The sequence below is a fragment of the Beta vulgaris genome, chromosome 6 (genome assembly GCF_026745355.1).
Source record: "Beta vulgaris subsp. vulgaris cultivar EL10 chromosome 6, EL10.2, whole genome shotgun sequence".
In the NCBI taxonomy this organism is placed as follows: Eukaryota; Viridiplantae; Streptophyta; class Magnoliopsida; order Caryophyllales; family Amaranthaceae; genus Beta; species Beta vulgaris.
Genome location: NC_079207.1, coordinates 17,948,244 through 17,973,146, shown reverse-complemented (window position 1 = coordinate 17,973,146; position 24,903 = coordinate 17,948,244). Strand labels below are relative to the sequence as shown.

At 33.4% G+C, this 24,903-nt stretch overlaps 2 protein-coding genes across 2 annotated transcripts; both read left to right on the top strand.

Moving 5' to 3' along the window:
• Nucleotides 1–1,700: 1,700 nt before the first annotated feature.
• Nucleotides 1,701–2,924, top strand: LOC104896208 (uncharacterized). Its single transcript, XM_010682925.2, has 2 exons — nucleotides 1,701–2,342; nucleotides 2,457–2,924. The coding sequence occupies exons 1-2, from the start codon at nucleotides 1,701–1,703 to the stop codon at nucleotides 2,922–2,924; spliced, it is 1,110 nt and encodes a 369-aa protein (XP_010681227.2).
• An 11,623-nt stretch (nucleotides 2,925–14,547) lies between these two features.
• On the top strand, nucleotides 14,548–14,985 carry LOC104896053 (classical arabinogalactan protein 9). The gene has a single exon (XM_010682738.3). It carries the CDS (start codon nucleotides 14,548–14,550, stop codon nucleotides 14,983–14,985), a length of 438 nt encoding a protein of 145 aa, XP_010681040.1.
• The last annotated feature ends 9,918 nt before the right edge of the window (nucleotides 14,986–24,903 follow it).

Here is a 24,903-nt window from a genome sequence, read left to right as displayed (position 1 = left end):
ATATGTAAGGATTGATCTGTTGTCTCCTTTTCTCTTTTTGCTATCAGTATGTGGAATACCTCTCTAGAAGACTTGGGGCTCTTAAGGAGAATCTAAATTCCAATTACCATCCAAGATGTGAGAAGCTCAGCATCACACACTTGATGTTTGCTGATGATTTACTACTATTTGCTAGTGCTAATATGAGCTCAGTTACTTTCATGCTTATTGCTTTCCAGGAGTTTTCAGCTGCCTCAGGTCTAGCTGCTAACCTAGACAAGAGTAATGTGTATTTTGCTGGCATCTCTGCTGATGAAAGAGCTAGATTGCAGAACATCTTACAAGTCCTTGTGGGTATCTTTCCATTTAAAAACCTAGGGGTACCTCTACAAGCTAGAAAGCTATTTTACTCTGAATGCAAACCTCTCATTACAAAGGTGGTTGCTAGAATTCAGTTATGGACTGCCAAAAAGCTTTCATATGCTGGGAGATGTCAACTGATTTCATCAGTTCTTCAGGGGATTCAACTATATTGGAGTCAAATCTTCCTACTACCAAAGAAAGTGCTCAGGGAGATTCAAGCTATTCTTAGAACTTTCCTGTGAACTGGTTCAGCTAATTTTAAGAAGGCAGCAGTAGCATGGGATGATTCATGTCATAAAAAGACAAGTGGATGCCTCAATTTCAAGGAGAGCATCATTTGGAACAAAGTTGTCGTTGGAAAGCATTTTTGGGCTTTAGCTCAAAAACAAGATAGATTGTGGATTAAGTGGCTTCATGCATACTACATCAAACGTAGAGATGTGTGGAGTATGGTGATCCCTAATAGATTGTCTTGGGCAATGAAGAAAATTCTGGAGGCTAGAGAGCATCTTGAGAATCCATCAAATTGGAGGCAGTTTGAACATAATGAGAAATTCTCTATCAAGAAGTACTAGTTTCTGAAAGGGGATAAACCTCAGGTTCCATGGAAGAGAATTATTTGTAACAGTAGAGCTGGTCCAAGAGCCCTGTTCATTACTTGGCTTCTACTTTTGGGAAGATTAACTACTAAAGTTAGAATGCTTGGGGGATCCTGACTGATGATACATGTGTATTATGCAATGCTGCACCAGAGATATAAGCACACCTGTTCTTCAAGTGCAATTATAGTAGAAGCATCTGGAATTTATGTATGAAGGTGATTCACTTCCTCATTATGCATTATCATCTTCTAGAGATTATTGAAGTAGCCACCTAGTAGAGTAGAGGCAATAAAAGGAAGCATCAACTTTACAACATACTATTTGTGGAAAGCATCTACCACATCTGGCTTCAAAGGAACAAAAAAATATTTGATAATAAGCTTATGCCTCCCCAACAAGTGTTTAGGGTAATAGTATTCCATATTGCTTGTAGGAATGATTCCCAGATTAATCAGCTGTTATTGATGTAATAGAGGTAGGGGTTGTTTTATGATGCTAGTTGTTTGTTTGTAATCCTCTAGAAGAGTCTGTTTGTATGAGGTCTAAGCTATATGTAAGCTTAGGCTCTTGTTGTAGTTCAGCTGTAAAAGGTTTCCTGGGGCTGCTTTCTCCCAAACCCTTCTTAGAAGGTGGGGGGAGGTAGCTGTCCTTAGGTCTTCTTTTTGGGGATATTGTTTGTACCTTTTTTTTTGGTTATCAATAATAGCTTTGAATTACCAAAAAAAAAGGATTGGTCTGTTGTCACTAATTACCAATATGCTAGCTGGAAGTAGAATTTGGTTAGTTTGGCTGCCATCAGTGTTTGTGGTGAACACTTGTAGTTGTGTTGCTCAATATATTCATTGTGAGGTGATTCATAGAGCCACTAGTGGGACTTTTGAGGTTACCCTAATATATCGAGCCAATGATGTTGTTGTTAGGGAGGAGTTATGGCGGGCTCTTGAGATGATTAGCCATCAAGTGCAAGGAGCATGGATTATATTAGGTGATTTTAATAATGTGTTGAATCTAGGGGAAAGATTAGGCTCTGCAGTTTCTCTGGAGGAAGTAGCTCCCTTTAGGCAATGTATTAGAGAGTGTAGAGTGCAGGACAACCCCACAACTGGTCCGTACTATACATGGTCTAATAAGCAAGAAGGGGAAAATAGAGTCTTTTCGAAGATAGATAGAGTATTAGCCAACTCTAAATGGTTTGATTCATTCAGGAATGCTTATGCTATGTTTCTTCCTGAGGGAATTTCATACCATTGTGCTCGTGTTGTTAAATTGGACAATACTATGGTGGAGAAGGCTAAGTCCTTTAAATTTTGCAATATGTGGGCACTTGATGAATCTTTTTTGTCTATCTTGCAAGCTGGGTGTCAGGAGAATGTAGAAGGTGTTCCTATGTATAAGGTGGTGAGAAAGTTGAAAAAATTGAAAAAAAGGCTTAAAGGGGTTACATAAAATAACTACTCTAATGTGGAATCTGATGCTTTTATTGCTCTAACAAAGCTTATGGATATACAACAGAGTATTTATGCAGACCCTTATAATATAGGCCTGCATAGGCAGGAGAGGGAAGCTAGGAGAGTCTATGATAACTTAAATGCAGCTAAAATGAGTTTCATTAGACAGAAAGTGAAGCAGGATTGGATTCATAAGGGTGATGAAAATACAAGCTATTTTCATTCCTGTTTGAGGAAGAGAAGACATCAGATGCAGGTTCATAGGATAAAGGATGAAGAGGGCGGATGGCATGAGAATCCTAACGATGTGGAGGGAGCTTTTTTGACATACTATAAGAAATTGATGGGCTTTGAGAGTGAGGCCACCAGGCATGTCAGTAACTCTGTAATTGCTGAAGGGACTAGAGTGGATGCGAATATGAAGCAGAGGCTTATAGCTCCTTTTAATAGTGAGGAGGTGAAGAATGCGCTATTTAATGTTGATGAAAATAGAGCTGCTGGGCCTGATGGTTATTCAAGTGGTTTTTTTTAAGAAGGCTTGGGTTCATGTGGGGCAGGAGGTCACAACCGTAGTACTGGATTTCTTTTAGTGTAGGCAGCTTCTCAAGCAATGTCACAACATTATGCTTGATTCCCAAAGTAGAACAACCTGAAGAAGTTAGTCAGTTCAGACCTATTGCCTGTTGTAATGTCATCTATAAGGTAATCTCTAAACTACTATGTGGTAGACTACTAAAAATGTTGTTGCCTAGCTTGGTGGATCAAGTGTAAAGTGTATTTGTAGCTAATAGACAAATCTTGCATAACATCCTTATTTGTCAAGACATTCTAAGGCATTATAAGAGGAAAAGTCAACCTAGTAGATGCACCATGAAGATTGACTTGAGGAAGGCTTATGATTCAATAAGCTGGAGGTTCATTTGTGAGGTTCTTGAAAAATATCAATTTCCTGAACAGTTCAGAAGTTGGATCTTAACATGTATCTCTTCTCCCTCATTTTCCATTAGCATAAATGGTGGTCTTTGTGGTTTCTTTAGAGGGCAAAAGGGTCTTAGGCAGCGGGATCCAATTTCCCCTTTGTTATTTGTTTTGGTTATGGAATATTTCACAAGAATTCTGAAGAAAGTGGGTAGAAAAGAGGAATTTGGTTATCACTACAGATGTAAAGAGTTAAAGCTGAATCATATGATATTTGCGGATGATCTAATGTTGTTCTGTAAAGGTGATGTTCAGTTGTCCACTTTGTGACTCTTATGGTAAGAGCTCTAAAAGCATTTATCAGATGCTTCTGGTCTCCAAGCCAACCATATGAAATCTACCATCTATTTTGGTCATGTGCCTAATGAGATGAAGAGTAGAATACTACAAGTTACTGGGGTTCAGATGGGATCTTTAATTTCCCATTTAGATACCTTGGAGTTCCAATAACTTTCAGAAGACTATCTATTGTTGATTGTGATGTATTGGTTGACAAGATTTTGAAAATAATTTTGTGTTGGTCTTCTAGGAACCTATCATATCTCTGGGATGGCAAAACATATCTTCATAATCTCCTCTTGTCTCATGGGAATGGGTTTGTAAAGCTAAGAACTGTGGAGGATTAGGAGTACGGGACTGTTTTGTGTATAATACTGCAACACTGGGGAAGTATATTTAGCAAATTGCAAAAAAAGAAGACACTTTATGGATTAGATGGGTCCATAATGTGTTGATCTTCTTCTCACAAGATGGGCAAGAGGTTTCTCTGTCCTCTGGTTCTCTTAAACATGTTCCATTGATAAACCACATTAAAGCTCTAATTCTCTACATCTACCAGCAAATATATTCAGTTTTCTTAGAGAATCAACTCCATTAAAAAATTCTTAGGTATGATTCAAGCTAATTGATGTTTGATTTTGCTTTTCATAAACCCTAATTTTCAATTTACGTATTCTGGAAAACGAAACAAATTGATTAGTTTTAAAGAATAGATTTGGTTCTCTAAAATTGCTAGTAGTATTAGCCATTGATTAAGAACCTATTATCACATGCTCTTCTCTCTCTCGCTCTTCTTCAACTGGATTTACCATTGTTATTTGTGAGTTCTTTCTTAGATTCTCCTTGATAATGTATTTGTTAATTTTTCTTGGACCGAATTTTTGCGATAAGTGTCACGAAAATTTGAAGATTTAGGTTTTTTTGAAGCACAAAATTTGAAGGAATGAGAGATTATTTAGCAACTACCACTTCTTCTGGTATAATTTTTCTCAAATTTCATTTTCCTACTAAAAATCAAGGACAAAATTTGTTAAATGGCTAAAAACAATTTTATTCTTTTGTTCGATAATATTGGTTTTGTTGTTTTGCGCAAATTCCAGCTTCAAATTCTAGCCAGTCTTTGATTTTATTAAATAAGGGATAAATGTGTTGCTGATGTGGAAGATGACAAATTTTGTTCAATTTCCTAAAATGAGCAAAAAAAATTAAAATGAGCAAAAAAATGTAAAATAAACAAAAGTAAATAAAAATGAGGAAAAACGTAAAATGAGCAAAAAAACAAAAAATGAACAAAAAATGTAATATGATCAAAAATTTCGTAAAATGAGAAAAAATGTGTGATTCAAGACTCGAACCTATGACCTCTCATTTGATATGCTAATGCATTAACCAACTACACTACAATGCTCATGTTGGTCTTTGTGAGGGGAAAATCATTTAAACACATATATTTCTATTTTTGAATACTTCAAATACACATCGGTAGATAATCCAGGGCGTATGACCCGGAACAAGAACTAGTTATCCTACTAATAATTGACTATTAATAAGAAGCATATAAAATTAATCAACTATTATGAGAGGGTCTTTGAGTGAATATGTGCCATTTACTAGCTAGAGTACATCCCACTAGGTATTACAGCTAATTTTCAAATTTTAATTTCAAAATTTCAGATTTGCGTGCTATAGGTTGCGAAATGAACTCAAAGTTACTTATGCATATACTAATTTTGTATAACTATTAGTTATGAAGATAATAGAAAATTTACTTAACTTCTATAAGTCACCCATAAAGTACTTAAAATCGCCCAAAAAAAATTTGAAATTACATTTTTAACCTTTTTTTTTCCTAAATCACATCCCCATCATCAACTACCTCAGTCCTGCACCACCACCTGCTGCACCACCGCCACCCACCAGCCACCCTTCTTACCTCATTCTTTCTCTTTCATCCTCAATATCAAACCCCCTCCCCAAAATATCAGTTTCGTCTTCCTCAATATCAAAGTCAACCCTCTGTTTCTTCTTCCTCAATATCAAACCCCGCCACCTGCTGCACCACCGCCACCCACCAGCCTCCCCATCACCTAACGTCCTCCACCGCATCCACCTGGTCGGACGTTCGCCCCATGGGATGAATGTCCTAGCCGGACGATCGCCCCATGGGCAGAACGTCTTGGCCGGCCGGACGTTCGCCCATATAAAAAAAATTCAACGGCGGTGGATGCGGTGGAGGACGTTAGGTGATGGTTATATGCGAGGTTGTTGAAATTTTACAGTAACCATTTGTATGTTTACAACGGTGGTAGTGGGAAGATAGGTGGTGATGGAGGGGGTGGGGGTGGGGGTGGGGGGTGGTGTGGAAAAGAGGAGAGGGAAGGTAGGTGGTGGTGGGATGGTGGGTGGTTGGAAAAAGAGGAGAAGGTGAAATGGTAGTAGGTTGGTGGTGGTGGGGTGGTGGGTAGTGTAGAAAAGAAGAAAGGGTAAAATGGTCTATAAAAATATATTTTGGACGATTTTTAGTACTTTATGGGCGATGTTTAACAATCCTCAAAATTTAGACTACTTTTTGTAGTTTCCAAATTAAGTTTTTTGGATTCAGTAAAATTGAAAACTGAATTAATAACGAATAATAACGATTAAATTATACCTTAATTTTGAGGGATTAAGATTATATGGCGTAGTGGGAGTATTTTTCTAATGTATATCCATAAAAAAAGTAGTATTTTTTTTGAGTATCTCTATTACATAAGGGAAGGGAGGAGCTATGGTATCCACAAATGAAGAGACTATTTTACCTCTTTTTCCTTTGTAAATTACAAATTCACTTACAAACCAAAGAGGGTTTCAAACAAAAATACACTACAATGTCAATACATACTCACAAATATATTCACAAAAATTTGACTTGAGATAAAAGTGTCCACTTTGTTCACAATCTATAAAGTAGTGTACTTAATTAAAAAATTAAAAAAACAATTATAATATTTGAAATCATAAATAAATTCAACAAAATTTCTATTTTCTTCATAGAATTTAACTGTGAAATGTAAAAAAAAAAAGACTGGTAAGATACTTAAGTGACACAACTAAACCAATCAGATTTTGCAAAAACAATTATATTTCGTATGTCTAATGTTCAAAATTTGACTCTTACTTATATCAAATCAAGCCGAGTTTCTGTCTCGAAAAAAACCAAAGCACGCATCGCGTGCAAAAAATGCTAGTAAGTAATAGCTCAAAGATTAGAATCTCCCTTCCTGTTTCCGAAGGTCCGGAGATTGATTGTCATCTTGAATATGTTAGGATCCCTTTACTTCGTACACCGAGAGGAAATTAACATTTTTTAAATATAAGGAAAAATGTGCTACTACACTAAAACTTCACACATGTTAATCGGGTCCAGTTATAGAGGCAAGATCCTCAAAAAGTGAGGCGAAGGTAAACTAATCTCACCTTCAAAGATGGGCTTGTCTCTTAAATATATACAACTAGCAAATTATGCACGTGATGCGTGCCTGATTGTTTTTATTTTTTAAAATATAAATTCTATCCTTTTTTGACATAAATAAACAGGGTAAAATTTTGAACATCACACTTTTTTTTTTGCTAAATTTCTTAGATTAAGCCTTCTTTTATTATTATTTTTTTACTTACTCCTTCTTAGGTGTTTAAGATTAAACTTAATGAATAATAAAATAATATTAAGTGAATTTATTTAGGATTTCTTATGTTGTATTAACTTTGTGTTAAATAAATTATTTCACTTTGTTGATTATTGATCATATTTTCTGTTTTAATGTAATACTATTGATTGTATTTGTAAATTAATTGATAAAATATATAATTAATGTAATATTCTATTTTATCTTTTTCAGTATGAATGTACTAAATTTCATTGTAAATGTTTCATTTTTTGTTGGCTCAATTATAATTTGATTGCTTTTTTTTTAATACTATATTTGCATTTGACTTTACTGTTCTCCTTTTTCAATAGTAATTAATTTAATGGACATTTAAGTAAGTTATAAGAGAATATCAAAGCTTCCCCTTTCTCTCATACTAGTATAATAGAGATACTACTATTCTACTAAATATGACCAACGAACAGACAGTAATGCACAACTTGAGCAAATGATTGACACATGAAATCGACAATGTAGGAGTAAACATTACAGACAAACTAATCTTGCCAACCTCTGGCTGACAGCTTTTATATATTCACAAATTTATCTGTCTGTTTGATCGTTGCCCAACAAATGAATTATTTATTTATAAATGCTAGACTCGAAAACCAATCATTATGTGATAAATTTAAACCACAAAACTTTACGAATGAAACCTAGCAATTAATCTTTGGTGAACCCAAAGTTCTGATTGGGATCAAATTATGTTTTAAAGTTTGTTGCAGGTAGACAACTAGAGACATTGTTAGAAATATGAGATATTGGAAAATATATATCTCATATCTCTAACAGATATTTTTATTTCTTTTCTCACTCCTGAGTCTTAAGAAATCTTACCTATTAAGTTAGATTTATCACTAGACGGTCTGATAGTGATCTTCACCACTTATATTTTGAAAATATGATCGTTTTAAATTTTTTATAAAATATAATAAAATATACTATTTTCATTTCTTAATAAATACATTGTTTTCTAATTTGAGATGTTTTATTATATATGTACCATTTCCTATATAGAAAAATTTCATAATATAATACTCCTAGTACTAAAAAAAAATTATACCCCTTCCTCTATAGTCTAATTACATACTCACATAGTCACATGAGTAAGACAAACAAATTACAATATTGTTAGGACTCTCATATGATATGTATTAGAATATGATTATTATTCGTAGTTGTGTTGGAGGAGGACTCTTGTCCTTAGGATGTATAAATATAACTCATTGATGAATGAGAAATGCGACACAAATTTGACCAAATTTAACATTGTATCAAAAGTTAGAGATGAACAAAATTTTCTCCCTATCCCGAAAAAAACCGAACCAACCCTTGAACCATAACGAACCAAAACTCAAACCCTAACCTTGATTTTTTCGATCATCATAGATACTCCTCTACGAAGCTATTCTCGCGACAATCGTCGTGTAATCATGACCAGAAAAAAATGAATCTAACATCTCAAACCTGATCCAGTTTATTATATTTTCTGGGATCTAATGATAATATAGGCAACTTGATTACTCCAATTCAATATAAAGATGATAACTTTGATGAATGGGCATGCGATTCGCATGTCATTGAACGTAAAATGGAAATTTTGGATTGTTGAACAATATTTATATCAAAACTCACGTCGGCGGAACGTTTGACAGATTGGAGCACTATTCTTGTTAGGCTCGTTTCGTGGCTCTTAAAAATTATTTCTCCGCACCTTCGTTCGTTGGTGTCTTTATTTTTTTTTTACAACGCTCATGATTTATGGTTGCATCTCAAATAATGTTTTTGTGGTTCTAACGAGACTTAGATTTGTCAACTCAAATCTTAAATTAGTGATTGTAAGCAGATCGTAGGGGAGTCTTTGGCCGAATACTTCGGTGGATTGGCTCAATTGTGGGATGAATTGTTGTCATGTGCGGTGGCCCCATCCCGTGCGACGGGAGGCTCGAATTGTCGGTGTTACAATTTCTTGAACAGATTCGCACTCAAGATCGTCTTCATCGGTTTTTTATTGGACTTGATGATGTATGGACCGACCAATTGATCTAATCATCTTGGGCAAGAGTCCTCCTCCAACACAACTAGGAACAATAAACCTATTTCTAGTACGTATCATATAAGAGTCCTAACAAATACTATCTCCGCACCCTTGATTCTTGTGCTCAAAAGAGATGATACATGTATTAAGAAATGGAGGTAGTATATTTGCTTATATTTTAAAGGCAAAAACGGCGATATACCACAAACTATGACTTAGGTGCACTTGAGCATTACTACCACTGACTAGTAGCTAAAATATCACAAACTATTAGCCTTAATAGCATTAATAACTATTCAATCTTCATACTAATACTTCTATTTTGTAAAATTTTGCCTTCCTAATAATTGTAAGTTGCAGCATATTACTTTTTGGGCAAAATTGACCGCAGTATCAGAAACTATTACTTGGGTGCACAAGCACTACAAATATTGACTAGCCGACATAATATCATAAACTATTATTAGCCTTGGTGCAAAACGTATCATTAATGATGCCGAAGGTGAAATCTAGAGCAAAAACCATGCCCTCCGGCAACATTGATAATACACTTTGCACCAAGGCTAACAGTTTGTGATATTTTTGGCTACTAGTCAATATTTTCCGTACCCCATGGGCCCAGGTCATAGTTTTGCGGTATTGCGTCGAATAATTTAATTTGTCTATTTCAAAGAAAAATAAATTTGGCTCAGGAGATGGGTTGAGTATTTGTGAAGGGAGAAACTAGTACTTATTAGTTAATTCTATATACCTGAGTAACCTGACCAACCTGAGGGAGCAGGTTAAGGGCTTGATGGCCTAATGATTCGTATCATGTGGATTTGAACGACGGAGTGACTACAGCACCCACAAGACAATATGAAACAGATTATTTTTTTTTTTAAACAGAAAAAAGCAGATTATCTTAAGTTCTCAATAATAACGGCCGGATTAGGAAAGAAAAAAATTTGAAACTGGGACAATAGGTTGTTGACCTGCATATGCAACGACTAGTTTGAGTAGGTTTTCTCTCTCCAATTATCTCAGGCAACAGCCATAATACAGCTATGACAACTACATTAAATGTTAAACTAAATTCTCGGGCTCACAATTCGCGCCAAGGTTTTTCTTTATAAACCTAATTTTTATAATCTTCTTTATGTTTTTAAATGGACTTTTATAATTATAAGGACATTTTGTACAAAAATTGTTACATTGTTTTGTAACTTAACACCTATTGAAGAATTTCCTTAAAACATCTTCTATATACATACATTCAAGTGTGGTGCATGTGTCAGACACTCTCAAGGCCTGTTCTCCCCAGCTTATTTTCAGTTCAGTTCAGTTCAGTTCAGTTCAGCTCTAATAAGTTCAGTTCAGTTCAATTCAGCTCCAATAAGTTCAGTTCAGTTCAGCTCCAATAAGTTCAGTTCAGTTCAGTTCAGTTCAGTTCAGATCAGTTCAGTTCAGTTCAGTTCAGTTCAGCTCTATTCTTTTATAACCATTTGTTAAATATATATTATTATGTTGGTATAATTTATTTTACTAATTACTATTATTATTATTATTTAAATATATATCATTACTATTAAGTATTATTATTATTATTATTATTATTGTTTGTTGTTGTTTATATATTTTTTTTATATAGCTTTACTAATTATTATTACTATTATTATTAGGAGGAACATGGTTTAGGTCAAAGCACAAATAAACCCACTTTTTTTAGCCCATAAACCAATCAAATCGCGTCAAGACGGTTTATGACGTAATTTAACCCAATCATTATTTTTATTACTAAATATTTTTAAATTATTAAATCTAATTATTAAAATAGTAATATTAATTTACTTCTTAGATATTATTGTTATTATATATCGTCGTCAAGTATTAATATATTAATACAAATAATATAAAATAATTATTATTAATTATCATTACTATCATTAATTATTATTATTATTAATTTATGATTATTAATATTATTTATTTATAACTATCATTTAAAGATATTCAAAATACTACTATTATTATTATTCATTATTATTACTTATCATTATAATTATTATTTAATATTCATATTATTATTGTTTAAAATATTATTTATATATTTATTACATTCATTATTTCAATGTAATATAATTCAATTCAATTTAATTCAATTCAATTCAGTTCAGTTCAGTTCAGTTAAGTTAAGTTAAGTTAAGTTCAGTTCAGTTCAGTTCAGTTCAGTTCAGTTCAGTTCAGCTCTGATAAGTTCAGTTCAGTTCAGTTCAGTTCAGCTCCGATAAGTTCAGTTCAGTTCAGTTCAGCTTTGATAAGTTCAGTTCAGTTCAGTTCAGCTGTTTCATGCCGAAGAGAACAGGCCCTCACAATATAATTACTCATACATACGCCTTTATTATGAGGTATGAGAGAAGCGCATGTCATGTAACTGATAGCACCACTCAAAAGTGAGTTGTGTGCAAATTAAGGACAAAGTATACTATCGAGGAGGCCAAAAATCCTCATAATCTAAATTATAATTAATAGTCACTCCCTTTGTTCTAGGAGATTGCTCAATAATCTATATTAGTTTATTTCAATATTTTCCTTCCTTTTTATATTGGTCCTCACAAATTCTATTTACTTTTATCTTACCCTACAAGTCAAAAGACAAAATTGTCTATTGAATCAATTACAACTCTTAAAAAAGTGAAAGAAGCGAATCACAGTAAAATGTCGAATCACCATTTAAAGAAGCTATGCAACGACGAATTACCGTTTAAAGATCAAGCTATGCATATATTTCTTCATAAATTAAAATCATATTTGAGTTAGAGAAAGACAATACATCTAATACGTGAATTTTTAAATGTGAAATATAGATATTAATCGTTTCACATTTATACAAATTATAGAAATGTTCTTATATAGACTCATATTCTATAAATATTTAACATCTATTACAATTACTCATTTTCTTCAAAGGCTCTATTGTGCTCTCGGAAACACCTCATTTTAGGTGCTGCCTTCCACATATTTTGCACATTTTATACTTGAACATTTCACATTTTACTCCATTGCCAAAAATATGTAACAAATATGTAAGATAATATGCTTGAAATTCAGAAATTAATTTTTTTGCATTTCACTAATGGCATCACAATATATAGGTTTTACAAAAGAGAACCCTAGCGTTCAAAACGATCTTTCTTTTTGTTTCACAATGAATAAGTATGTAACCCCGGAACCGGAAATGATCGATCCACTACACTTGATTACGAATTTACGAGTTCATAAATCATGATACCATATTACCAATAACGTCACATCTGTTTCTTTCCAAAAATAATAAAGAATAAAATTTCGCAAAATGCGCTACAACGCAGATAGATAAAATAGAGATAAAATACCAACCAAAGAAGGTAAAAACGCGTAGAACAAGTAATCGTCCCACAAACAAATTTTACTACAAACATCGACCAAGAACACTAAGAAAAGATAATAGACGCGGACGTTTTACTGACCAATACCAACTTTCCCACGTGTTGCATCTTGAATGTGATATTTGTCACTTCAAGCAACGATTTTATTCACAGAATTTCATGTCCCTATTTTTACATTGCTGACTCTTTCCTTAATGCTGGACACGTGTCACATGTTTCATCGTTAATTAACCTTATTTTTGCATGACTGCTTTCTTCGAATTATACAGAGGTTTGAAGATTTCAAAGATGATAAGATTTAATAAAGCCTAAAAACAAGTAAACTAAAGCTTACGTAATTGACAAATAAGAAACTTCATATGCACTTTGACGCGGTTAATCAATGATAATACACGCCCATTTCTCTTAATAAGCAGCCTACAATTTCCTATAAGTCGTTAACTCTTGCATGAGTAAAAAATGATATGCTATTTTCTTTTATCCTTGTTATGTTTGGTTGGTTATAGTCCACTACCAAGCTTAAGATCATATATAGAATTAGTTAGTAGCTAAGCAATGGAGAATTAAACGTTACTATTCAAAGTTATTAGATCTGTTTATTGCTTGGAAAAATATAACCTTTTAAGTTTTAACTACTCTAGTTGATAGATGAAATTTTGTGCTTCTTGATTACTATGGTAGGATGGAGTTGTTTCAAAGTAATAGTGGCTAATGAATAGCTAGACTTCCTAAAGGTTTATATAATTTTGATATTTATGAAAGTATTGAGTTGATTTTCAATTACGACTCAAAAATTGATTAAAAAATATTTGTAATACACGTCATTTGTAGCTTCATTACATCATTCAAGTAATCGATCACATCTATCAAATATTGTCATTGTCAATTCTAACATCTGTGAATTCATCTTTCTGTACCTTGTAACAATTTGAGCAATATATATATATATATATATATATATATATATATATATATATATATATAACACTTCGAATATATATAATAAAAGCGATGCATGTATTCAATACAAATGGAGTGTATCAAGTAGTACGCTTGGCCTAGTGGTAAGGTTTGTATCTCCACTAGAGGCATTTTAAAGAATGTATAAAAAATATGGAGGCCATCATGCCTGAGTTACCATATACTTCCAAATAAGATAGTTATTTTTGTAGGAAAAAAAAGAGAAATATCTTATATTCCTTATTAAATTGATTCCATATAATATGCAGACATTCAATTGGCTACATCCAAAGAATTCTCACAAAACCTAATAACGAAATAAAAGTGCATTATTAGCGGACAACGAAGAAACACACAATTAAAGAAAGAAACCAAAAAGATGATTTGCTTCTTAAAATATAGTTATATGAAAAAGTAAATCACATTTTAGAAAAGTATTACATTGCCAACCCTAAATTTCAAATGCAAGCTAAGTCATAACACATAAAGTCGTGTATAATTCATGTCATACAAACAAACTTCACCGCAATTTCCAACTCATTCCACCGCCTTTATCCCTTTACCAAATGAAAAAGTCCCCCTTCCCACCCATTCCAACCCCATTATAAATACTTTAATCTATTCCTTTGGAATCTTCACTCAAATTATTTCTACACATTACTCCTCTTTTTATACCCCCACTTTCCAATCTTCTCTCACCCCACTACTACAACTCTTTCTCTCTCTCTCTCTCTCTCTCTCTCTCTCTCTCTTCAAACAAACCTTATTCTCTCTCTATCTACATCTCATTCTTTAGACAACTTACAAATGGCATACACTAAAACCCAAGTATTTTTCCTCCTTTCTCTCTTGGTTGCCACTTGTATGGCCCAAGCTCCTGCACCAACACCTGTTGTAACCCCTGCACCGCCTACTGCAACACCAGCACCTGCACCACTTGCGCCTACACCTGTTGCACCTCCTACCGCAACCCCAACTCCTTCCCCAGTCGCTACTCCAGTAGCACCACCAACCGCTACTCCATCTCCCGCACCAACCACTGCCACCGGACCCGCCGCTTTCGTCCCAGCTTCTGCCCCCGCAGCTGATGTTCCCTCCGCTTCAGTTCCCAGCGCTTTAACTCCTGCTGCAGGTCCCGGCGCTGATAGCCCAGTTTCTGACAACCCTGCCGGAAACTCTGCTGGAAGGTCCGCCGTTGCTGGCGCTGTTCTCTTCGGTGGGTTCGTTGCTGCTTTGATGGTTTAATATTATTGAGTTTTCGTGGCTCTTTTCTTAGATCTTTCTTACTGTTTTTTTTATTTTCTCTTTGTTTGTGAAGTATTTACTTTATTTTTGGGGTTTTACTGTAATTTAAATTACATTTATTGAATTTGGGTGTTGACTGTTGACCTTTTTTTGAGGGTATTAGAGGATTATTATTATTTTGGTCGTTTATGGATTCTGAGGTGCTGAGAAGTAGAAATTCTTTTGTAAAGAATCCCGTGTACATGGACTACTAATAAAATTTACTATTTTGTTACTTCTTTTTTCGTTCTGTTGCATAATTGATCATACTTTTTGCTTTCTAATTGATTAGATTATGATAAAATTGTTACTTTTGTATAATTGCAATGTCTGCTTTTCAACCTTTTGGTTACTTCTACCCTGGAAAAAAATTCTTTTGATTATTTCATGTTAAGACTCATTTTTAGAAGGCAAAAGCTAACGGACGTCTGAGGTGCTAGTTAAGAAATATATTGTTCTACTTAATTACTCATATTTATACTCCCTCCGTCCCAACATATAGTTTTCATTTACATTTTGGGTGTCCCAAAATCTAGTTTCCGTTTTTATATTTAGTTTCACATTTTTCCATAATTTGTCTAGAAAAACCGTGTCCCATCACTTATTTGCTTCTTGAATTTTGTTTTTTCCTTTGTTTATTCAATCAAAATGTTACAATTAATACTCTTTCACCAATTATTCTCCATTCTCTCTCCTAAAATCATCTTTTCCCATACAACATTTATTTAAATAAATAAAAATTATTATTATTCCTCTTAAATTCTACTTGCATAAATTACCGTGAAAAAAGAGAAATGAGAATTATATTTTGGGACGGAGGGAGTATAAAATAATATAATAATGTATAATTTCAATGTAATACATTTGAGTGTCTTGCATTGGAATTAAATATTTTTCCTTTTTCTTTTGAAAAACATTAAATATTTTGCATTGAAATTATACCTTATTCTATTATTTTATATAAATATGAGTAATTAAGTAGAACAATATATTTCTTATCTAGCGCCCCGAGCATCTCGGGACATCCGTTAGCAAGATTCTTTTTAGAATGTCATTGCGGAAAGATCAACGTTTCATTTGCTTCATTTTCCTGCTATTGGGTTAATTCCGGGCATCCGGTACACATGTGGCATTATAATTTTATTGTTGGTATATAAAAAAGAACTTAACAAATGAAACGTAAGAAGAACACAAACAAGGGAAAATGAAGTAGCTGACCCAACCCAATAATAACCAGACATAAGTTATTGAAAAGTGAGAAGATTGAATCGAACTTGAATTGACACGAACCGAAACTTGTGTTTGACCTATATATCACATTACATAAATTAAATCATATGGCATTTTGCATAATAACTACCAATCTAATTGTATTTTATAGTGTCTTTGTAGTTCATATAGATAAAAAATAAATTCAATTCTAGTTTTACATTTAATTTTAATTAAAGTATATCCATTATACACCTAGCTGCACCATGTTATGTACAACTAAGACTTGTTTTTTGTTCATTTAGAAATGAGAAAGTCAATATCATTGGTACAAACGGGTATATATGTGATAAAAGTTATAGGTGGACTATAATCAATTAAGAAATAGTTGTATTGGGGTAGCTTGTATTCTTGTGTTTGTTTTCCCTTCATATGAAAGACTAACCTTGTCAACATTGTCAATTTAGGAAAAATTTCATAAAATTATCTTTTATAATCAATTTTTTTTTCAAAAACTATATTTCAAAATTTTTCTTTCAAAAAATGAACTTATATAACAATTTTTTTTCAATGTACTATATCATTTTACCGTAAATAGAGTTTGATCAGTAATTATTGTATCATCGTAAATACTTTTCTCTTCCAATCTTATTTCTCTCTTCTTTTCTCGCTATTCCATCGTCAGCATTGTAGGCTATTTTGAGGTAATAATGTGGAAAGATTAACAACAATAAATAAGTTGATAAAAGAATTAAAGAGTTGTTCACATGTAAATACTACAACACACTTATATTATTTTTGTGGTACAACACTCATACATACATGAAGTTAATAAAGGTACTCTTTAAAAATTTATCTCCACTCACAAACTAGCTCCTGTAATACTATTATTAGTATTACTACTTCACAACTCACAAGGCTGGGCACAAATTGCAACAAACATACAACACCTATTTATAGTACTACACTCCACTATTGGTTTGATTGTTTTCACACTATCAATTAATGCTTGAAAAACTTTTTAAACTAAGGTATGTTATAGGCTTTAAGGAGGAGTGTAGGATGGTAGCTTTTTACTATCTACATTTAGAGTCAAATTGTATGACCAAAGTAAGAGTTGTATTTTAACACTCCCCCTCAACGATTGCTTTCTTAAAGTTCGACGTCATACCAAGTTGTTTATATGGAACTTTTCAAACTTTGGTCCTCCAAGACCTTTTGTGAATATATCAGCAACCATGTATTCTGCATTCACTTGTTCAAGTATAATCTCATCCCATAGAACCTTCTCTCGGACAAAATGATAATGTACCTCCACATGTTTTGTCCTGACGTGAAAAAACAAGATTTTTTGCTAAATGTATTGCACATTGATTATAAAAAGCTAACCTGATTCCCTGATCAGTTGATTGATGCAGATCCTTGAGTAATTCTGTCAACCACACTAATTTTTGTGTAGTCATAGTCGCCGCTCTATATTTTACTTTCGTACTTGACGATGATACTATTGGCTGTTCTTGCTACAACAATATACTGCTCGTGTAATATCTTTTCAATATGTAACACCCCGACAATTCTCTATTTTCCAAAAATATCTTTTCAATATAAAACTTAGAAACCGCCCTTGTGATAAGGTTTCGGCTTTTTCATAATTTTGCAGCAGAAATAATAATAAATAACTTTGAAAAATAAAACTTAGTCAACCAAAAGTCAACTCCAAAAGTCGAACCTACATAAAGTCAAAAGTCAATCTCAAATATAAAAGTCAACTAGAAAATATAAAGTCAACTATAAAATATAAAATCAACACAAGCTCTTTAAATTCCCGAACCCATGATGCATTATCTTCAAACCTGTAAATGACGATGCTCTATTGATCCCGAGAGACTGTTCGCCAAATGGGTTATCACGTGATTAATAAGGCATATCCATGATCAACACATACACATAAAGCACGTAATAAGCAAAACTGAGTACTACATAGTAAATAAATATAAAACCAAATATGATACTAATAAATATTAAGCATGGATAAATGATAATATACTAAGATATCAGACTAGTTTTACTGAACTAAACTCCTCAACTAATAAGTTAATTACTTTAGATGGAATAGTCAATGAAACGAGTTGTTTAAACTGAAATCAGTCTTCAATCTAGAAGACAAAGTATGTGTACACTCCGTAATCCCCTAACGTACGATATCGAGGAACCTTTTAAATAAAAAAAGGACACGATGATCAATCTGGTCCCAAGAAAAGTCATGGGATACCACCATGTACTCCAACTCATACTAGCCCAACACTTCATACGTGCGTAAGTCTAAAGCTATTGCTATTCACGTTTCACTTTACATGATTAATAATTTATTCACTTGTTATAACTCACAAGTAGGACAAATAACATAATCATCAAAAAATCATAAACTTTCATTTTTATCTTAGGATTAGATAAGGTGATCATCAACTTAATAACCCAAAATTAATTCCCACATTAAATCCATGACCTTTATTTATTTGTTGAACGAAGTCAACAACGAACCAACCTTTCAAGGTGAATAACTAACTTACCGAGTAAGGCCCTCGGTCCTCATAAAGTAAGTAAATAATCCAAAGGAAATAACAAGATCCAATCCATGATCCAATACCAACATAATTATTAATCCCTCGTGTGAATTAATAAAATAAAGTTTCCAAATCCCATATACTTGCATAATCATCCATATAAACATAATATAATCATCATAATCAACATGGTTCACACAACGACATAAAACATGTAAATACAATTGAAGATAAATCACATATGAACTAAAGTTAGTTCCCTATACTTGATACTACATAAATCCCAGCCTTAGGACACGATACTAATCCAACCTGTTGGAGTTAAGGCTTGGAAAAGCCTTGGCTCATTTTCTTGTTTGTCCCACATTGCTTGTGGGAGGGAATTTCTTCATGTTTATATACTTCCTCCCTCCTTCCATCTATTGAGTTGTGACTAGAGATGCTTTTGTGGTTGGATGATATGTTTGGTTTGGGCTTGCTATCACACACGCGCGCGCGCCGCCCGCCCGGACCGGGCCAGGGCCATGGGCCATGGGCCTTGGGCTTTGGGCTTTGGGCTTTGGGGAATAAACTTAACTTAACTAAAGTTTTGGACCCGGGAGCTATGCGTGTGTGGCTGTTCAGTCAGACACACACAAAAACAAACACTCTTTTCTCTTCTCTTCTCTTCTCTATTCCTGGGTTTTCGTGCTCTTCTCTGAAGCTCAGTTTGCTAGTGGTGGCATTCTTAGCTGCTGTGTAAACCTTGGGGAGCATTCCGGCCAAGATCGATAACCACCATTGTCGGGCCGTAATTGCTTTCAAGTCAGTGATCTCCTATCACGGCACAGCCTCTTGAAAGTCATCTTTTCTGCCTTTGCGAAACTCTTATTCGAACACAACCCACACATAGGTATGTACGTACCATGTGAAGACAAAGTTCAAGTCCACCTTGACAAGCTTAAAAGTTGCCTAAAGAGAATTCTTCGCCTACCAATAATCAGCATAACCACAAATCAATACTCTATAAATTACTAGCAATATTAAAATACTTTAAAGCCTCTTTAAAAGTGTTTAAAAACCTTTTCCATCATTAAAAATCCTTAAAAACTCATACTTTGATCATAAAACCCCATCATAAGCAACCTAATAAAAAATTCAGCAACTTAAAATGTATTAATTACCGTTTAAAACATCCTTAAATAATATCAAAATCATAAGAGTATTCAATTTCATAAACTATAATATACTACTATGATTTACCAATTTATAAAACCCTAAAAATCCATTCTTTGACACTTAAAATCCTAAGTTAAACATGATAAATAAATTTGAAATTTAATTACTTCATTATATAAATTACATAATCTGAAATTTATTTTTAAATCATTAAACTATAACTTTAAACATAAACACATTAAAACAATACTTAAAAATATAAACTTTGCATTCAATAAAACTAGACGAGGAAGAATATAACCAAAGAGAAGGAAGAGGAAAGCGACACCAGAAGGGAAGAGGCGGTGGCGACGGCTGACCGGTGGTTGGGCGGTGATCCGGTGGCCGGCCTGCTATCGGCTGAACTACACAAAGAGGAGGAGAAGAAAGGAGAGAGAGAGAAAAAACAAAGAGGAGGGCCGAAAATTAGGGGAGAGGAAGAGAGAGAAAATAAGCGTGTGGGAAAATATTTGGAGTTTATATACTTACCCCCTTTTGGGCTTTGCAAAAGGTGTTTGGGCTTAAATAATATTTATGGTTGGGTAATTTGTGTGGTTGGATTCTTCTAACCCAGTTTTAAATCATCTTTGCTAAATCAAAAGATGTTTTAAGCTATTTAAATAATTTTCAAAGTATGACTAAATAAAATATTTGACTACTTTACTCATTAAATAATTCCTTTGACTTTAAAATAGTCAACCTTTCAAGAAATAAATCATTAAATTACTAAAATATACTTAAATGTATATTAAAATATATTTATAAAATATATAAAATTACGGGGAATTACAACACATAACCAATAGTTGAGCATCGTGTGTCAAGATCACCAGCATTATCAGCATCACCGTATCCAGTAACTTCAAACTCTTTATCATTGCAGTACATGATGCCATAGTCAATGGTCCTTTTCAAGTACCTTAATATCCGTCGTACTGCCTATAGGTGAAGTTTCATCGGTTTTTGCATGAACCGACAAATCATACATGCTGCATATGCAATATCTGGTCTCATTAACATGAGATAGATAATACTTCCCACCAATTGTTTGTACATGGTTACATCTTATAGATCTTTGCCTTCGACTGAACATAACCTTGCATTAACCTTCATTCAAGTTGACATAGGCTTGTAATCGACCATTCCATATTTTTCTAGAAGATCACATGCATATTTCTATTGGCATAGAAATATCCCATCCTTAGTCCGCTCCACTTCAAGACAAAGAAAATGTTTTAGTTCTCTGAACTCCTTCATTTGGAATCGTACTGAAAGAATAGCTCTTGATTGTTGAATCTCCTCTTCAAAATCTCCTGTGATGATAAGATCATCCACATGTACAAGAACTATTGCCAACTTTTCATCTTGAGCTTTTACAAATAAGACCGAATCAATTGGTACTACAGAACAACCACTAGGTAACATAAACTCTGCTATCTTACCATAACAGGCGCGTGGTGCTTGATTCAAACCATTGAGCGCCTTCTTCAACTTTCATACATGGTGTGGATAAGATTGACTCTCGAACCCCTTAGGTTGATCAATATAGATGTCTCTATCCAACTCACCATGTAGAAATGCATTTTTGACGTCCATCTGCCAGAGTTTCCAAGAATTACTAGATGCAAGTGCTAGTAAAACATGAACTGTAGTAATCTTGGCAACTAGATTAAACGTTTCATCGTAGTCTAGCCTACATTACTGAGAAAATCCTCAAGCTACAAGTCATATCTTGTACCTTTCAATGGTACCATCAGTCTAGTGTTCACTTTGTATACCCATTTGCAAGAAATATGTTGAACTTCTCGAGGCTTTGGCACTAATTCCCAAGTCTCATTCTGATGCAAAGCTTGAATTTATTCTTCCATGGAATTTTATCATCCTCTGCTTCCAGCTGCCTCATGATAACTACTTGGGTCTTTTACATCCTCAACCATTGCAACATTTACATATCTTGGATTTGGCTTTCTCTGCCTTGTAGTCTTACGTAGTGTTGGGTGAGGTCCTTCGTCTTCATTATCTTCAGTTTGACTTGACCTTTCTTATTCAATATTTCTACAATGTCCCCTCCTGTTTTCCATGAACTTTTATCTTTTTCTAATGATGTAGGTTGAGATATTATCTCAATCTCCAGACTACCACCATCTTAACTAAACTGACCTTCATCTATCTTTTCTTGAAGCTTTTCCTCGACCTCCTTCGAGTACTGACAGTAATACAGCTTGTGGTGACCACCAAGATGATTAGGGCTGACAATCAGCTGAGGTTGGATCAATTTCAGGTTGACCAGATTTATATTTCAGGTCATTTACCCCAAACCCAAACCCAACCTGATTGTAATTTTAGGTCGAAAATCATAACCCAATCTCGACTTATCGATTTCAGGTTGACCCGAAACCAACCTAAAATGACCTGAAATGAAATTCAACTATACACACTAAGTTATAAAAGTATGGGTTAATGACCTGCAATGAAATTTAGGTGATCCAAGAAATGGGCTTGGCCCAATACAAATAAGAATAACAAAAGATAGGTTGTATAAGTTACAAAAGTTTGAGTTAATTTCAGGTTGACCCGACCTGAAAATAATCCGACATCTAAATCAATTGTAGGATATTTTAGGGTAATAATGTGGGAAGATTAACAACAAATAAGTGGATATAAGAATAAAAGAGTTGTTCACATGTAAAAACTACAACACACTTATATTAATTTTGTTGTAGAACATTCTTACACGAAGTTAAGAAAGTTACTCGTTAACAATTTTTCTCCATTCACAAACTAGCTCCCGTAATACTACTACTTAGTATTACTACTTCACAACTCACAAGGCTAGGCATAAATTGCAACAAACATACAACACTTATATGTACTACTACAATCCACTATTGGTTTGACTCCTTTTACACTTGCAATTAATGCTTGTCAAACCTTTTCAAGTAAGGAGTGTTGTAGGCTTTAGGGAGGGGTATAGGACGGTAGAATTTTACAATCTACATTTAGAGTAGCATTGTTTGACCGAAGTAGTTGTTGTCTTTTAACAAGCAACACCTACGGCCAAAGTTGTTAAAAATCGAGATTCTAGTTTCAATCGTAAAGACCATGAGAATCAGAACGTAAAATTGAATCGTAGAATAGTAAGAATTTACAAACACGTATATTCAAGATATTGTACTCAATCTTCATTGAATGTGCTAAGATTATGAGTTGAAAAACCTAAAATTGGAAAAGATAGGTGTTTGCCCACTATATTATTTGCTTTAATTTGTTAGCATGATTTAAATTTGCGAGGTTTTCGCTAGTCAAAAGAAACGTATAGAATCGATAGAACCGTGAATCGAATTGTCCACCATATTTGAGAGATAAAATTGTAAGATTTTAATATTTGAATCGCGATTTTAGTAACTTCACCTAAATGACTGTCACCTATTCATTAGGTAAAATAGTAGAATATTAAATGAAATTTGTTATATAAGATATTTTTTTGAAATAAAATTTGTACAAGGTAGTTATTTGAGAAAAGTTAGTTGTAAAAGGTAGTTTTTTTGAAAATTTGCCAATATTTTATTACAAATTTTTTTAATCAAATTTAATATGAGGTGAAATTAAGGTTGTTTGGGTCTAGTAGCCTATAGTGTTAGCATAAGTCGCAATTAGGAGATAGATACTTACTATCAAATTTATATATTACCATCAACGTCATTGATTATAGTCAGTGCTTTTAGACTTTGAGAACTCCATGAGAATAATTCTATTTTAATTTCACAACTCATAGCTTGAGATTTAGATGTTATGATCTTGTTTCGAGAATAACTAAAACGTGTTTGACCCGTACGTTGTACAATTATGATTTTTGTCTTCTCTCCCTTTCTTTCTTGCTATCTTGCACTACTGCTGCATAGCCTAATTGCACCTGACCAACATCCACCATCCACCACTGAGTGTCTGCTACACTGCAACCTACAATCTACATGTACCTTTTTTTTTTAACTAACTATGGAATTTTTTCTGTTGATTTTGAAATTTGTTGATGGGTTTTAGTTAATTTGAAAGGAAGTAAGTTATAATACTGAATTTTGACTGACATAAATAGAAAATTATAGCTAATCATTAGTCAATTTGCAAGGCAGCTAGTCATATACTACAAATTTTGATCGACATATAACTTATCTTATCTGAACTTAACTTATTACTGAATTTGTCATATCTTATTATGAACTTATATTATCTTATTTAAACTTATCTTATCTCATCTTACTTAAACTTATGTATACTTTACTTATATTTGGTACATAATGTAACACCCCAGAATTTCAAAGCAGAAAAGAAAGAAATAATAATAATAGAAGTATAGGACGATGGCGGAAACATCGTCTTCTTGGAATGTCACTACTACAAGAAAAGCGTTTAAAAAAAAAATCTAAGTGATAAAACCAACATAAATAAATAGTATAAATAAATTAAATTGATAACCAAAAGAGAAAACTAACTCTTAAATTAATAAAAGAGTTGGCCTAAAACATCTAATAACAATTTAATGCTCACATCTCAACCCGAGCCCAAAACCAAATAAGATTGTCATCAACATAACCTGCAAAGATATACAACAAATATCCACAATTAGTGGGGAGTAACTAACACCTCTCCCAGCTCAATTAGGATCCACATGGAGTTATCAAGCATTAATAAATAAGTTATCAACAAAAAAAAATGACAAACTGAACCAAGTAACAATCAAAAGATAGCTGACAATTTAACATGGTTAAATAAGGTAAATCATGAATAGTAAACTTAATATAAGCTTACCAGATCAATAATATAAGCCTCCATAGTAATATAACAAAATATTATAAATAGCTTTTGAGAAAGAGCAGAACGCCAGCGGATCGCAACCCACTTCCTAAGGTTT